General features: G+C 37.9%; 1 protein-coding gene across 1 annotated transcript in view; it reads left to right on the top strand.

The window, feature by feature from the left end:
• Positions 1-17,107, top strand: part of DCP2 (decapping mRNA 2) — a 98,318-nt gene that overhangs the window by 31,172 nt on the left and 50,039 nt on the right. Inside the window, exons 3-5 of the mRNA XM_007947573.2 lie at positions 4,840-4,991; positions 11,372-11,499; positions 12,373-12,471. Of these exons, the coding sequence (XP_007945764.2) occupies positions 4,840-4,991; positions 11,372-11,499; positions 12,373-12,471 (379 nt within the window). The remainder of the gene's footprint in view (positions 1-4,839; positions 4,992-11,371; positions 11,500-12,372; positions 12,472-17,107) is intronic.

Genomic DNA, 17,107 nt, shown 5'->3' with positions numbered 1-17,107 from the left:
CAACCTTCCTTCCGAGGAGTGGCTGGTGGGTTTGAACCGCCAGCCTTCTGGTGAGCAGTCAAGTGCCTTAGGCACTATGCTACCAGATGAGCACCTTAAAAAAACTGGTGGAGGGTTGAATTAGTGACAAGTACAGAGAAAAAGCAAAGAAAAAGACAGTTATGAAGTACAGAGAAACAAAGAATTGTTCAGTAAAGGAAAAAAAGTCATCGTTTACTGCATGACTTAGTTATGAACTGTCTCTCTAGAGTTACAATAATGTAAAGACTGAATGTAGATCTAACCCAGTAATTGTCAATTGGGGTGAATTTGTTCCCTTAGGGAACATTTAGCAATATCTGATGTTTTTGGTTTGTCACAAGTGTGTGTTGGGGTGTGCTTTTGCCAGCTAATGAGTAGAGGCTAGAGATAATGCATAAACATCCTGCAGGACAACATAGAACTGTGTGCTCCAAAATGTCAATAGTGATAAGGTTGAGAAATGTTATAATACATGTTTGTTTGGAGAATGGGAAAATGGGAAGGGTTTGCAGAAAGGGAGTGAGAGTTAATCCTTCATCTTCCATAGTGAAAGTCAATAGAAAATTCCCCAAAGTGAAAAGACAAACAGTAGATGACTTTTTTTTTTTTGAGACATTGAGGTGAATAAGATCAGAGATTGACTGAAAGCAAAAAATACCAGAAAGATGTTAATCTGTGTTTGATTGACTATGCGAAGGCATTTGACTGTGTGGATCATAACAAATTATGGATAACATTCTGAAGAATGGAACTACCCAACACGTAATTCTGCTCATGAGGAATCTAGACATGGACAAGGATGCTATTTTCCAACAGAACAAGGGGGTACTACATGATTTAAAACCAGCCAGGAAGGGTGTGCCCCATGGTTGCATCCTTTCACCATACTTATTCAATCTGTATGCTGAGCAAATAGTCCAAGAAGCTGGATTATGTGAGGAAGAATGTGGAATCAAGATTGGGAGAAGAACCATTAACAACCTGAGATACACAGATGACACAACCTTTCTTGCTGAAAGTGAAGATGCCTTGAAGCACTTACTGATGAAGATCAAAGACTGTAGTCTTCAGTATGGAGTATACCTCAACATAAAGAAAATGAAAATTCTCACAACTGGACCAATAAGCAAAATCATGATAAATGGAGAAAAGATTGAAGTTGTCAGTGATTTCATTTTACTTGGCTCCACACTCAACATCCATGGATGCAGCAGTCAAGAATCAGATGTCGTGTTGAATTGGGCATATCTGCTGCGAAACACCTCTTTAAAGTGTTCAGAGGCAAAGATGTCACTTTGAAGGTTAAGGTAAGATGTACTTAACCCAAGCCATGATATTTTCATTTGTCTCATGTGCATGTGAAAGCTGGACAGTGAATAAGGAAAAAGAAGAGTTGATGCCTTTGAATTGTGGTGTTGACAAAGAATACTGAAAATACCACGGACTGCCAGAATAACAAGCAAATGTGTCCTGGAAGACATGCAGCCAGAATGCTCCTTGGAAGCAAGAATGGCCAGACTGTGTCTCACCTACTTTGGCCATGTTGTCTGAAGGGATTATTCCCTGGAGAGGGAGATTATTCTTGAGAAAATAGAGGGTCAGTGAAAAAGAGGAAGGCCCTCAACAAGATGCATTGACACAGTGGCTTCACCAATGGGCTCAAGTATAGCAAGGATTGTGAGGCTGGCGCAGGACCAGGCAGTGTTTCATTCTGTTGTACATGGGGTCACTATGAGTCAGAGCCAACTCAACAGCACCTAACAACAGCAGTCTTTCCAGGGCTCTTTGGATCTGTCCTGTGTGTACCACCCAGTGATCCGTCTGAGACCGATGTAATGATCTGTATAATAGTTCATTTCTCGAAGTCAATATAGTATGGTGTTTAGAATCTAATTCAAGCATATGTACACCTTGGGGGTGTGTTCTGGAATTCATAAAAAACTTCATGTGGCCAGTTCCTTGGGCCTCCCCTTTTTTGGTCTTCTGACCAGAAAGTAACTCTGCCATGCACTTCATATGACTGTGACTTCATGTGACTTTCGGGACCAAGCAACTGAAGAATAGGGAAAGAAAAAAGCCATGGGGCTTATGGCCGGACCTCTAGAAAATGGAGAGGAAGGTTCTTATCTTTTAGCCTCTGTAGATCCCCATTGCTGCCATTTTCATAATCATAATGAGATTGCTTGGAGGCTGGATTTGAAGAGACTGGAGTAAAGAAAAAGAAGGGGGAATTTCTCTCACTGTCTCAAAGTGTTAGGGAACTCTAAATTTAGACTACTTTCTTGGTCCTTGAGGCAGATGTACACTAGAAGGCTTCTCCTGGAGTTCTCTGTTTCTGGTGGTGGCCACTTCTAGGCTCCCACCCCTCTGTCTAGGCCAGGGAGTACTGTAGGAGGAGCGAATGGAAAATTTACTTATAATGCATGTAGTCCCCGACTTACAACCTAGTAGATTTACAGTGAATCACATTTAACTGCTACACTTAAGATGCACTTTTTTTTTTTTTTCCTTTTCTGGTACATCTTATTAGCAATATATACTGTATACATAATGTTGGAGCACATAATTTGCTGATATCATTCTCAAATTGTTAATTTGCAGATGTTCAGTTTTAAGATTTATTGTTTAAAACACTGCTGTATAGCAGAGGAAAGAAAACGCTGAAGAAGAAAGAAAGAATGAGGAAGGAGGAGAGTTGTCAATAACTTGTACAATGAAAGGATTAGCTGAAGTTTTTAAAAACTGTCAGGGTTTCAGTTGCTTGAAAACATGGACCCACATGCATATCACTTTGCGAACACCTACATGGGCAGTTTTGGGAAGCAGTGAGATTTTAATGCAAAATATGTGAAGAAGAAAAGGATCATACAGACAGTTGTCACTAATTTTCTGTCTACAAACTGGCATTCCATTCCCAGGTATAATCCAGATGATCCAGAACCTTTTATAAGTGGAGTTATTACTGCAGCTGACAAAATGCCAGTGTTGTCCTATTCTTCTTCATTTTAGGAGTAAATTTTTATGGACAGTGGATTTTTTAATGTATTTGTATATTAAAATATATCTGTAAATTCACGTGTAATCTTTACAACTCCTAAAGAGAAATACCAGATTTATAAAGATACTGATCATAAAAGGCAATAGTAATGAAAACTTGAGGGAGGGGAGAAGATACTCGAATTATGTCAGAACCTACTTAGGACAGAGTCATCAGGACAGAAACTCTGGTTTTCCTCAATATTCCAGTTTTTGTTTACTTTTAAAGCCCTCAAATAGCTGTTCTTTGCTTTCTGTCCAGATTTTATAGCTGTATTTTATGGGAAGGACAAAGTGGAAAGTGCTTACCAGGAATGGAAACCTATATAAGTATTATAAAAGTAAATTTTAATGATCGGTGTGTGCCAGACAATTTGCTAGACTCTGGGAAGTACAAAAGTGTAAAGATATATATGTTATCTCAGTGAACTGATTTAGAAGGGTTTGTGGACAATTATAAAAATCAGGTAATTCTTGAAACAGAACGCATCTGTTAAAAGAAGTCTGGTTTCTCTATATGGAAGAGTCAGTGTTTGTAGGTCTTGAATGATGAATTAGGAGTTTGCTAGATCAGAAAAAGAGGAAGGTAGATACAGTATATGGGTGGTAACTCAGCACAGCTTCAAAAATTAGGCATTTCTGGCTCTTTATAAAGAAATTTATAGAGTGATGAAATCTTGACTGGCATGTGGGCAGAGACCCGATTCCAAATACCATACAGAAGAGCTTAGATTTTATATCTTAGATAATGTTATTAAGGTTGTTGTTGTTATGTACCGTCGAGTCAGACCTGACTCATGGTGACCCCTCCTTGGGTTTCCTAGGCAGTTATCACTATGGAAGTAGATTGCCCCATCTTCCTTCCAAAGAGTGGCTATTAAGGTAGCGTGTTATATATTTTGCTGCTACTAAAAAAAAAAAAAAAAAACAAACCCACTGCCATTGAGTTGGGTTCAACTCATAGTGACCCCTCCTTGGGTTTTGCTAGTGTATATAAAATTAAAGGTCCTTGTTTCTTCAGGAGTTTTACATATTGAAATGTAGATTACTGTACATACATTTGTTCTGTCATTTAATTATTCCCCTGTGGGAATATTACAGTATTTTTTAATTTAAAAGTATTTTGTTTAGTTTGATTTGAAACTTGAAGACAGCCAGAAATCATTTAGGACCATAGCATAGCTAAGTTAATAATGTAAATGGTAAAGCATTTTGTATCTCGAAAAGTATGATTTTAAATGCCAGTGGACTTTTTTGTGTGGAGTTTGAACGGTTTTCAAAGATTCCTAGAAGACGACTCACCAAAAATACTTAGTAGTAGTAGATGGAATCAGTGCCTTCTGTTAATGATGTTCACTTAGATATATAAATTCTGATTTTTCTATTTAACAAAAAAGGCATTTTTATCACATGAGTACATATGTACATATAGGGTAGGTGCCCTTGGAAATGTTATCAGACGTTGGAGGAACTACTAGTAAAGGTTGTTTTCTTGCTCACCTTTAATTTTTTGTTAGTGAACTCATATTTATCTCTGTACTTATGAACAGGGGTAAATGAGATCTTAACGTCTTTATGAGTAAGATACATGGCATATGTTCTCTCTCTCTTTTTTTAAAGACTTATATTCTCTATTAATTTTCTCCGAATATTCCTTCCTTGATCAGTATTGCTCTTAGCCCCTCTTCTGTGTTAATGGACCAGGGATAAAGCAGTTAAATAGATTAAAATAAATTGTTATGGTTTATAAATGTTTTTATATGTATTTTATTTTTTTGACAGCCGATTTATTTTGCATATTCCGAGCGAGGAAAGAGACAATGCAATCCGAGTATGTTTTCAGATTGAACTTGCCCATTGGTTTTACTTGGATTTCTACATGCAAAACACACCAGGATTACCTCAGTGTGGGATAAGAGATTTTGCTAAAGCTGATATCCTTTTTTATTAGTGTAATGATTGTCTTTCATTCCTCTTAATAAAATATTTTAGTACAAATTTCCTTTTGCTTGTCTCTGAGACTTATAACTAAAGGTAAAACACTTGATTTCAAAAAATTGTTGAATATAAACAGTAGCCAAAAAAAAAAAAAAATAGTATTTTTATGTTTTGAAAGATGACGCCTTGAAATGTGTTTTGATTATTAGAATTAAATTTTCCTTTTTTTCAGGTGATTAAAGCTAGCCTATTTCTAGAACTGGTCTGTGGTTTACTTTTCTCTTGCTGCTGCATTTAAACAGATAATCTTTAATCAAATCACTATCTTTTCTGGGAGAGAATTTCTTAAATAATTATCACATGCTCACCTTGTTCAAAGCAGGGAGCTTTAGTGGCACAATGATTAAGCACTTGGCTACTAACCCAGTGTTGGCGATTAGAACCCAACAGAGGCTCCATGGGAGAAAAGACCTGGTGATCTGCTCCTGTAAAGGTTTATAGCCTAGGAAACCCTATGGTGGCAGTTCTACTCTGTACTCTAGTGTTGCTGTGACTTGCAGTTGATAAGATGGCACACAACTACAACATGTTCAAAGATGTAATACTGGTTTTGTGGTAAATTCAAAGAAGTTCTTTAAAGAATAACCTTGTTTTAAAAAATAAGATAGAAGCATAAAACCAAACTCACTGCCCTCAAGTCGATTGCGACTCATAGTGACCCCTCCTTGGGTTTCCAAGGTGGTATCTCTACGGAAGTAGATTGTCCATTCTTCCTTCCGAGGAGTGGCTGGTGGGTTTCAGCTACCAGCCGTCTAGTTAGCCATAAAAGCCTTAGGCACTATGCCACCAGAGCTCCTAAGATAGAAGCATATCGTAATTTATTCATTATAAAAGATTTGCATGAATATTTAAGATTTTAAAAGAAGCCAGGTGAAAAGATCTCAGACAAAGGTATGTATTTCAGGGAATATAAGATTTTCTACATAGAAATCTAGGGTATATGTAAGTAAAGAAAGGGGATTGGACAGAATAGGACAGTTGGAAAGTATAGGGGATAGATTGGGAAGTAAGTTATAGTTTATATTGAACAGGTTTCACAGTAGGAGATGTGGATGGAAAGATATAGGGGGGAATTGTGGGAGTTCTTAAATCTTGAGCCAAGGTACTTCGATTTTTATTCTGTAGGTTACTGTTTTAAACCATGAATCATGTGTTCGAGTGGAACTGTATCAACAAACCCAGTGTACTAAGCTAGAGTTAAAGTAGGGACAGAAGACCTAAAATACCTTTACATTCAGCTTCTAATCACTTTCCTTGAGACCCCTGAAATATGGAACCCCTAGCTCTGGTGGTATAGTGGTTAAGACATTTGGCTGCTAACCAAAAAGGTTGGTTCAGACCCACCAGCTGCTCTGCAGAAGATGGGGTAGTCTGCTTCCATGAGGATTTACAACCTTGGAAACTCAATGGAGGTCACTATGAGTCAGAATCAACTTGATGGCAGTTTTGGAGGGCTCTGCAGAAAATGAATGAAACACTGTTCTAGATAACTAGAGACAATTTTTGACAAAATGGTAAAGAATATTATACAGATCATTTGAAAGTGATATTCAAGAAGATAATTGTAAGATAGATTGACTGTAGGTAGGGTGGAGTGAAATAGTACTTGAGATAATGAAGCAATAAGGTCCTGAACCCTAGTAAAGGGATGACAAAGACGACTGAGTTTCAAGGAAGAAATAAAAAGTTATTTGATTAAGTATGTACAAGTGAATCAGGAATCAAAGATAATGGAAGTACCTTGAGCATCCTCTTTGTTAAAAACTCAATGATAGGCTCTATGGAGGATACTTAGAAGATTTTATTTTTAAGGAGGAGTTAGAATCTAGCTAAAGAAGCACAATTAATATAGCCAGAGCTCTCATTCATGTGGTATTGCTCTGTTTTGCAGAGACTTAGGGTTTTATCATTGTAATTTTGCATACTTTGAGGTTCTGGATAGGATTTCATTAGGAACAGAGAAGAAGAATACCTAACCCAGATTTGGGAGCTAGATAGAAGCCATCTTTGGAAAAAGTGATATCTTAAATTTGTGTGAGGAAGTGAAAAAATTAAATATGATTTAATTGTGGAGTAAGTGGTAGAGGACAGGAGATGATATTGGAAGTTAGTCATGGGCTAGTTGAGGGCTAAAGCTAATTGAGGTCTTGTAGACTGTTATCCATATGCACAAGAAAGAAATTAAAAACCTAAACCCATTGCTGTTGAATCCATTGGGACTCAAAGAGACCCTACCATTTGGACTCATAGAGACCCTACAGGACTGAGTAGGGTTTCAGGGCGGTAATCTTTATGGATGAAGGCTGCCACATCCTTCTCCCGTGGAGCAGCTGGGTCAAGTCAGTGACTTTTAACCAGTGTGTGAGGAGCCATCGGGGCCTTAATAGAGGAAATACAGATTATTTTAAAATTTTTATTTCAGGAAAAAACTTCAACTTGCAGAAAAATTGAAAGAATATTGCAGTGAATTGCTCTGATATCCTTCATCCCATTAACATTTTGCCACACTTGCTTTATTTCTTTCTAAAAGAGTGTTTTGAAAGACCTCTTTGGAATAGTGTGGACAGTGAGTTGAAGGAAGGCAGGACTGGAGATGGGAAGCCTACCTGTTGTAGAAGTGAATTGAAGATGTCAAATTTGAAAGCTATTTAGGAGGTAAAATTGTTGTTAATTTGGATGTCTGAGAAGAAATAAAAAGGTGAATCAAGGATGGTACCCAAGTTTCTGCTTTGAGCAGTGAGTGGTTAGATGTGCTATCCCATTCATAGGAAAACAACAGGAGGAAAAATTTTATGGGGCAAATGGTTGGCTCCATTATAGACAAGTTGAGTTTGTAGTACCTAGGGGATATTGAAGTAGATAGGCTACATACTGTAAAAGTTAATAGCATGAGTTATGGAGCCAAGTTCCCCAGAATCCCAACTCTACCATTTATTAGCTGTTCCAGAATCTTGTGATTATTCTTCAGTTGTTGTTTTTGTTATTGAGTTGATTCCAACTCAGGATGAACCCATAATGCTTTGTAGGGTTTTCAAGGCTGAGACTTTTTGGAAGCAGATCTCCAGGCCTTCTGAGGCATCTTTTAGTACACCACCCACTTTTCAGTTAGCAGCCACTTAACCATTTGCACCACCCAGACACTCCTTTTCTTTAGTAGCATTTTAGCAAACTAGGTATTCTGGATTTGTTGCAGGGTTGATGTTTTTTTCTAGGGAGTTATTCAGAGAACAATGATTTGAGAGTATTGGTAATGGGATTGATAAAAGGGACTCTGGAGTTATGGAATAAAATAAAAGGATGGTGCTCATAGGGAGAAAGGAAAATGGTCCAAATGATATAGTGAAGAAAGCTGCAAAGGTTCTGGTCAGAGTATTTTAATCAAATTATCAGAATAGTTTTAGTAATGGTGGGGTCCAGAGTGTTGCTGCGGAAATTGGTCCCTGAAGTGGGAATGGATGTGAAGGACAGGAAATCAAGGAATTGAGACTAGAATTTGAGATGAGTTGTCACAGGGAGATGGTTGTCATTTCAGATAATGGCAGGATTTGGGCTGTGGATTACTATCCATATGATTATTTATACCTAGACCAGGTTTTTCATGTTTTTCTAAAAATGTTTAAATACAAAGATTGTCAAAACCTCTGAATTGTTGAACAAAAAGAAAATATGTGTAATACAAATGAACATGGGCTTAAAATTCTTATATTCTGTATTTAATCAGTCTCCACACAGTGATCATCATGAGTCTGAATCAACTCATGGCAACTAGTAAACTAGTACTAACCTTTCTATCCTTTTTTTAACGCTACCGTAGTCCAGATTGGAGACTCAGAGTAGTTTGGTTTTAGGGTTAAGGAAATTAGTAGCCAAGTAAGAATTTTAGTAAAAACTAGAAATGGTAGTTAACAGTTAAAATGGTACTTAAAAAATTCCCACTCCTATGATCGAATTGAATTACTATTCCCTCCTGTTCCCCCTCCCCCCCCCCAAAAAAAAGAAAAAGAAAAAAATTGCTGTTGAATTGATTCTGGCTTATGGAGACCCCATATGTTAGACTGGTTAAATAAACATTGGAAGAATTTTATGTATTGTTGTGTACTGTGGAGTTGATTCCAGTTCATAGAAACCCTGTATTACTCAACAGTGGAGCTTCCGCATGGGGGTTTTTAGTCTGTAATCTTTAGGGGAGCAGATTTCTAAGTCTTTTCTCCCACTGATCCAATGATGAGTTCTAACTGCCAGCTGTTTTGCACCACTAGGGCCCTTTAAGTGCTACTATGTATTGTTGAATATAGAGGAGGGTAGATGAGTGGTCAGTGGGGAAATTAAAGTCATCTAAGATTTAGTTTTGTCACTTGCTAATTGTGTGGACTTGGGCAAGTACTTAATGGGTTCTTTTCAGTTTTAATTACAGGTATATCGTGAACATTAGTTGATTCTGCCAACTCAGTTATTTTGCTATGGTCTTGCAGTAGAAAAAAAATAGATAAATTAAGTCTGTAAAAGTTTCCAAATTTAAGTCAGATGATTTACCTCCTTTCCCCTAAACCTTTCTTTTTTTCTTTTGTTATTTTTAAAGAAGTTATTCATATGGGTAAAAGAATAACATCAGATGGAAGTTTCACCCTGTGAAACTGATGTACCTTGAAATTTTTAGGGATATAGATGGGAAAAAGAAAGCAAAAGAAAAGGGGGGAAAAAAAACCCAAAACTGAGTAAGCACCCTCTCTAAACAATTGGAAGTTGGTCTTTATTCCCTGGTTATTATCAGTTTCTCTATGGTTAAATTTTTAGTGGAAAGCATTAATTTAAAATTTGTAGTTTGTGATGACTTTAAAACACATAAGGGATTTTGTTAAACATCTGAAGTCAGACTTTTATTGGGAAATACTTTTCGGAATCTTAGCAAGCCTGTGTACAACTGTAAGTGCTTCATAGGATGATTACTGTTGCATTCAAACTTTTATCTTTTTTCTCCCACGATGAAGGCATGGAATAATTATGCTGATTAGCCTTATGCCTGTGTTTTAATTATAGTGTTGCTATAGATGGTTGATTTGGGGGGGGGTGAGGGGGCATGATATTTGAGATCCTGTTTAATTCTTAATACTACTATAAAGTCAAAACAGATTTCTGAATACAAAGCAAGTTTTTAAATACAAAATAGTAGAACTTACACAATTCAAATGAATAACATGAATTCATTGTTTTTGTTTAAACTAGACCTGATCACAGTGTGCATATGATACTGACTCTGAGGTTCTGAATTTGACATGCCTATAGTACCAGCGCTTCTGCCACCTTTCTCATCTGTGACATGAAACCTTTGTTTTTATAGCCTTTGGCCCTAATCCATCAATTGCCTATTAGATTGCTTCTGGTTTTAATAGCCCACAACCATTAATGCAGTCGTAGTATTGTTATGGCCTCTGATATCAAGTAGTAGTACTTGATGTAAGTAGTCATCCAGATTATTGAAAATCTGCTCATATTACATTTTTTTTAACATCAAAATGAAAACATGGAACATGAACATTTTTTATAGAGGAATTGAGGGTGCTTAAGAAACATAAATTATACTTTGAGAAACTCTTGTAAATTTTAATTTTTGCCCACACTTTCCATAATTAACAGTGTTATAGTGATAAGGCATTTGATAGCATGGAATATTAGAAGCTTGTATACATAGTGGCAGGGCTTGTATTTCCTTTTTTTTTTTTTTTTTCAAATTATGCTGTCTCATTTTTGGGGCATGCCCAGTTTCTTTTGAAACTGGCTGTATTTCCCTTACATACCTAGATTTACCTTTCTCTATAATCCTTAGTAAATCTTCATTAAAATATTTTTTAATTATAAAAGCAATACATGATAAATTCAAACAGTATAGAATTTTATTACTAGCTCTACTTCCCAGAGTTAACAATTTTCAACTTTTTGTTGTTCATTTGATGCCTTCTACCTCTCCCCAATATAGGTGTACTATACTTTATATTTTGCTATGAGTTTCAGTGTCTGTTTATTCCCTAAATTCAGTGTCCATAATGAGAAGCACTTGGGTTCATAATTGATAGATGTAGCTTACGGCTATGAGTTCCTAAACCTTTCTTGATTTCCCTTTGTGCTCAGGCTAAATGCAGGAATTGGCAGTGTCTTAGTCAAGAGAAAACAGAGGTGGAAAAAAAAGAAAAGGTTAAACTCAGTGAGGTAAAGATTTGAGTAATTTCATATACATACACAGTTGATTTAGATGGATCTCTTTCTGTAAGTGCTCAAGTTGTATTAATGGAGAGAATAGCTTCCTTGACACTACTTATACTTTTCAGCCATTGTCCATTTTTGCTGCCTCAAGGTGAAGATGTGGAAAAAGTTTTGGATGAATGGAAGGAATATAAAATGGGAGTACCAACATATGGTGCAATTATTCTTGATGAGACACTTGAAAATGTGAGTCAAATAAAACAATTTTTAGTGAAGTGGTGATCAGCTATTTTTATCTTACTAATAAAATATATTATTTACGTAATGTTTTCTTTAAATTTGTTTTGTTGAGAATATATACAAAACATGCACCAATTTAATAATATTTATATAATGTTTTGAACTGAGGTTTTAAAATATTCTTAGGTTTCAGTGCTAGAGGGCCATATTTTTGCATATTTAGTTTGTCTGCATACTGGACCTTAGGAGTTCTGGTAGCATAGTGGCTAAAGCACTTGACTGCTAACCAGAAGGCTGGCAGTTCAAACCCACCAGCTACTCCTCGGAAGGAAGGTTGGGCAATCCTACTTCCGTAGTGATACTGCCTCGGAAACCCAGGGAGGGGTCGCTATGAGTCGGGGCACTTGACGGCACATAACAACAACAACAACAACTGGACCTTACATTTTATACTTGTTGCAGTGTGGCTTAGTACAAAGAAAAGTCACTTTGTTGTTGAAGAAATAATGCTTTTCTTAACGCTCAAAAGAAACCTGATCAAACTCACTGCCACCAAGTCGATTCCGATCCATAGCAACTGCCATTGGGTTTCTGAGGCAGTAAATCTTTACGGACGTAGATTGCCCCATCTTCCTTCCGTGGAGCAGCTGGTAAGTTTGAATCACCAACCTTCTGGTTAGCAGTCAAATGCTTTAGGCACTATGCCACCAGAGCTCCTTATTCTTCACACTAATACTATATTCAGACTCATAGAAGATAGTTAACTGCGGTATAAAATTGGTGGTAACAGTTAAGTAAGGGGAAAAAAAAATACCTTTAATTTAGAAACAAACCGGGAAAGGAGGGCAAATTATAGTTTTCACTCTGTTTGTTTTGTAGGTACTACTGGTTCAGGGATACCTAGCAAAATCAGGCTGGGGATTTCCAAAAGGAAAAGTAAATAAAGAAGAAGCTCCTCATGATTGTGCTGCTAGAGAGGTGAGTTATTGCACTTTAAAACACTATAACCTTTGGTTGTTATAATCTGAGTGTCTCCTTTAGCCATAGAGATTAACTGTTTGGATAGTCTATAACACTCTTTGCAGAACTTGATTGTATAAAGTAATGTTATCTTTTATAATGTGCCTGGAAGATATCTGTTGGATTCTTTTTCTGCATCTCCATTTATTCTTCCTGTATCCATTTCCATTTTCTTTCATTGTCTGTTTTTTATAGTATATCTTTTACTCTTTATGATGGTATTTTCTCCATCTTAACCTTTAGAATTAATTTTTATATTGATTTTGTTTCCTGCAACTTTGCATCATTTGTTTCTAGTAGTGTTTTTGCAGATTCCACTGGATTTTCTATATAGATGATCATGCTTTCTGTGAATAAAGACAGTTTTACATCTTCTTTTCTGATCTGGATGATTTTTATTTTTCTCTTGCCTTACTGTACTGGCTAGATCCACCACTACAGTGTTGAGTAGAAGTAGTAATAGTGGATTTCCCGACCTTATTCCAGATCTTAAGGGAAAGCTTTCAGTCTTACCAGTAGATAATGACGTTACCTATAGGTTTTTATAAAAATGAGGGATCAGATGGATTTGGGCTAAAAGCAAAGAATACCTGAAAGATGTGTGTTTTATTGAGTATGCAAAGGCATTCGACTTTTTGGATTATAACAAATTACGGATAACATTGTGAAGAATGGGAATTCTAGAACACTTTTTTTTTTTTTTAAGTTGGATTTTATTTATTATTTGTGATTTGGGTGAAAGTTTATAGGGCAAGTTCACTTTCGATACAGCAGTTCACATACACTTGTCTCATGACATTGGCTACAATATCCCACAATTCGACAGCTCCCCTCCCACTTCCTTCCCATAGTTACCCTTTCCCTATGTCCGTTGCTCCATGCATTCCTGCCCCCTGAGCTGTCTCCCTGTGCATACATAGCTCTTCTATTCTTCCATTATTGTTCTCTCCAAGAAGTGTGTTTACCTAGTGTAGATGTTCACCTCATACAACTATCTTTTGTTTGACTGCAAGCCATAGGTGTGGGTTCAATTCCAGACCTGAAGGGCAGCTAGAGGCCATAGTCTCAGGGCGTCTATCAGGTTCTATCAGACCAGCAAACCTGGTCTTCCCCCTTTTTTTTTTCCTAAATGATTTTGAGTTTTGTTCCGCATTGTTCTCCCTCTCTATCTGGGATCTCCTGCGTAGATTCCCCTCCAAGTGGTTGACGGTGGTAGCTGGGCACCATCTAGTTATTCTGGTCTCATAGTTGTATAGGCTGCGGATCACATGGTGTACCAGTCACTAGGACTAATTGTTTCCATGAATCTTTGGTTTTCCTCATTCTTCTTTGCTCTGGACAAGGAGAGACCCATCATTGCATCTAGGTGGCTGCTTGCAAGCTTTTTAGATCCCAGTTGCTAGTCGCCAAAGTAGGATGTGGAACAATGTTTTGTGTAGTATGTCATGCCAGTTGAGCTTGATGTCCCCTGAGACTATGATCCTGAGCCCACAGGTCCAATTACTCGCTCCCTCTGGGTAGCTGGCTGTGGCCAAGAAGTGACTGCAACCTTGTCCTCTCTACTATATACCTGGGAGTTCTTACAGAACATAGCAATACACTTGTAGAAACATTGTCCGCCAACCCTATACATGGTCTTGGGTACACTCCCCCCTTCATGTTGTTGTTGTTGTGATGTGCCGTCGAGTCGGAACCGACTCATAGCAACCCCTCCTTGGGTTTTTGAGGCAGTATCACTACAAAAGTACATTGCCCCATCTTCCTTCTGAGGAGTGGGGCTGGTGGGTTTGAACCGCCAGCCTTCTGGTTAGCAGTCAAGTGCCTTAGGTACTATGCTACCTGAGCTCCTCCCCCCTGCATAGACATACCTAATACTTAAGCCTGTCCACCCATCTATCCACCCGTATATCCATGTTTGCCCTCACTGACAACGCAGTACGGGTATGTGCAAAAGGGTTCATCTTTGTTTTCTGTACCTCCCATGCACCTCTCTGTCTTCTTCTTCCTCAGTGCCACCATGTTGATCACTCACATTTGGTACATTGCCCTTCTCTTCACCCAAATCAACACTTGCCTCTACCTGTCTAACATTGTTCCCTCTCCTCCCCTCCTGCCCCTGCTAACCAACAAAGAAAATTTCCTTCCATATATAAACCTTTCCTTGACTTTTTACGATAATGGAGTAATATAATGTTTGTCCTTCTGTGACTGACTGATTTCATTCAGCATAATGTCCTCTAAGTTCATTTACGTTATGTGGTGTTTTGCAGATTCTGCGATAGTCTGTAGAGTTGCATAGTATTCCATTGTGTGTATGTACTATAGTTTGGTTATCCATTCTTCAGCTGATGGACATCTAGATTGTTTACATCTTTTCACTACTATAAATAGTGCTGCCATGAACATCGGTGTGCATTTATTTGTTTTTGTCTTGGCTCTCACTTCTTTAGGATATATAGCTAGTAATGGAATGACTGGGTCAAATGGTATTTCTAAATCCAACTTTTTAAGGAATCGCCATACTGCTTTCCACAGTGACTGTACCATTTTACAGTCCCACCAGCAGTATATGAGAGTCCTAGTCTCTCTGCATCCTCACCAGCATTTGTTATTTTCTGTCTTGTTGAACTTTGCTATGAGTGCTCGGGCATGATGGTAGAATTCCAGACACTTAATTGTGCTCATGAGGAACCTGCACACAGACCAAGAGACTGTCATTTGAACAGAACAAGGAGATACTGCATAGTTTAAAATCAGGAAGGGTGTGCATCACAGTTGTATCCTTTCACCATATTTATTCAATCTGTATGCTGAGCATATAATCTGAGGAACTAGACTACTTGAAGAAGAATGTGGCATCAGGCTTGGAGAAAGAATTGTTAATAACCTGTGATATGCAGATGATACAACCATGCTTTCTGAAAGTGAAGGTGCCTTGAAGCATTTATAATGAAGCTCAATGACTACAGTCTTCAGTATGGATTATACCTCTACATAAAACAAAAATCTTCGCAACTGGCCTGATAGTACCTGCTAAATGGAGAAAAGACTGAAGTTGTCAGAGATCTCATTTACTTGGATCTGCAGTCAACACCCATGGAAGCAGCAGTATTAGATGGAAGCAGACATATTGCATGGGCAAATCTGCTCCAAAAGACCTCTTTAAAGTGTTGAAGAGCAAAGATGTCACTTTGAAGACTAAGCTGCGCCTAACCTAAGCTTTGGTATTTTAAGTTGCCTCATGCATTTGAAAGCTGGACAATAAATAATGAAAACTGAAGGAGAGATGATGCCTTTGAAACATGTTTTCAAAGAATACTGAAAATATCATGGACTGCCAAAACAACGAATAAATCAATCCTTCTTAGAAGTGAGAATGGCCAGGCTTTGTCTCACCTGCTCTGGTCATGTCAGAAGAGACCATTCCCTGGAGAAGGATATGATGCTTGGTAAAGTGGAAGGTCAGCAAAAGAGGGGAAGGCCCTCAGCTTGATGGCTTGGTGCAGTGGCTGTAACAAAGTACTCAAACATAGCAAGGATTGTGAGGATGGCATAGGGACTGGGCAGTGTTTCGTTCTGTGGTACATAAATAAAACAAAACAAAAACCCAAACTCGCTGCCATTGAGTTGATTCTGACTAGCGACCCCCATTTGAGTTTCTGAGGTGGTAAATTTTTACGGGACTAGATTGCCCAGTCTTTCTTCCATGGATTGGCTGGTGGGTTTGAACTGCCAACCTTCTGGCTAGCAGTCAAATGCCTTACGCACTGTGCCATCAGAGCTCCTTTCTGTTGTATATCCGGAAAAAACCAAACTCCTGTCAAGTCGTTTCCAACTCATAGCGACCTCTCCTTGGGTTTCTGAGGTGGTATCTCTACAGAAGTAGATTGCCCGGTCTTCCTTCCAAGGAGTAGCTGGTGAGTTGTAACCACTAGCTTTCTGGTTAGCCGTCAAATGCCTTAGGCACTATGCCACCAGAGCTTCCTGTTGTATGTAGTGTCGCTATAAGTCTGAACTGACTTCATGGCACCTAACAACAACAACAACTTTTTCATAGTTACTCTTTATTATAGTTTTCGATTACCTGTTAGCAGAATGTTTTAAACCAGAATGAGTATTGCATTTTACCAAATGTTCTGCATCTAGAGATGATCATACAGTTTTTGTATTTTAACCTGTTAATATGATAAATTGCATTAATGGAATATATTTTCAAGAGGGTTGCAGCTCTGTAGTTTTCTTACAATGTTTCTGGTTTTGGTATTAGAGTAATGCTGGCCTCATAGAATGAGTTGGGAAATATTCCCTCTTCAGTTTCTGGAAGAGTTTATGTAGAATTGGTATTATTTCTTCCTGAAATATTTGATAGAATTCACCTATGAAGCCATGTGGGCCTGTAGTTTTCTTTGTGGGTAGATTTTTAAATAAAAAAAGAAAAATTTTTAAGTAGATGATGTTGTTGTTGTTGTTTGCTGTCGAGTCGGCCCCGACTCATAGCGACCCTTCCTTGGGTTTCCGAGGCAGTATCACTACGGAAGTAGGATTGCCCAACCTTCCTTCCGAGGAGTGGCTGGTGGATTTGAACCGCCAGCCT

Source organism: Orycteropus afer, unplaced genomic scaffold (genome assembly GCF_000298275.1).
Source record: "Orycteropus afer afer isolate SDZICR_OR568_19922 unplaced genomic scaffold, OryAfe1.0 scaffold00191, whole genome shotgun sequence".
Lineage (NCBI taxonomy): Eukaryota > Metazoa > Chordata > Mammalia > Tubulidentata > Orycteropodidae > Orycteropus > Orycteropus afer.
This window is presented reverse-complemented; position numbering and strand designations above follow the sequence as displayed.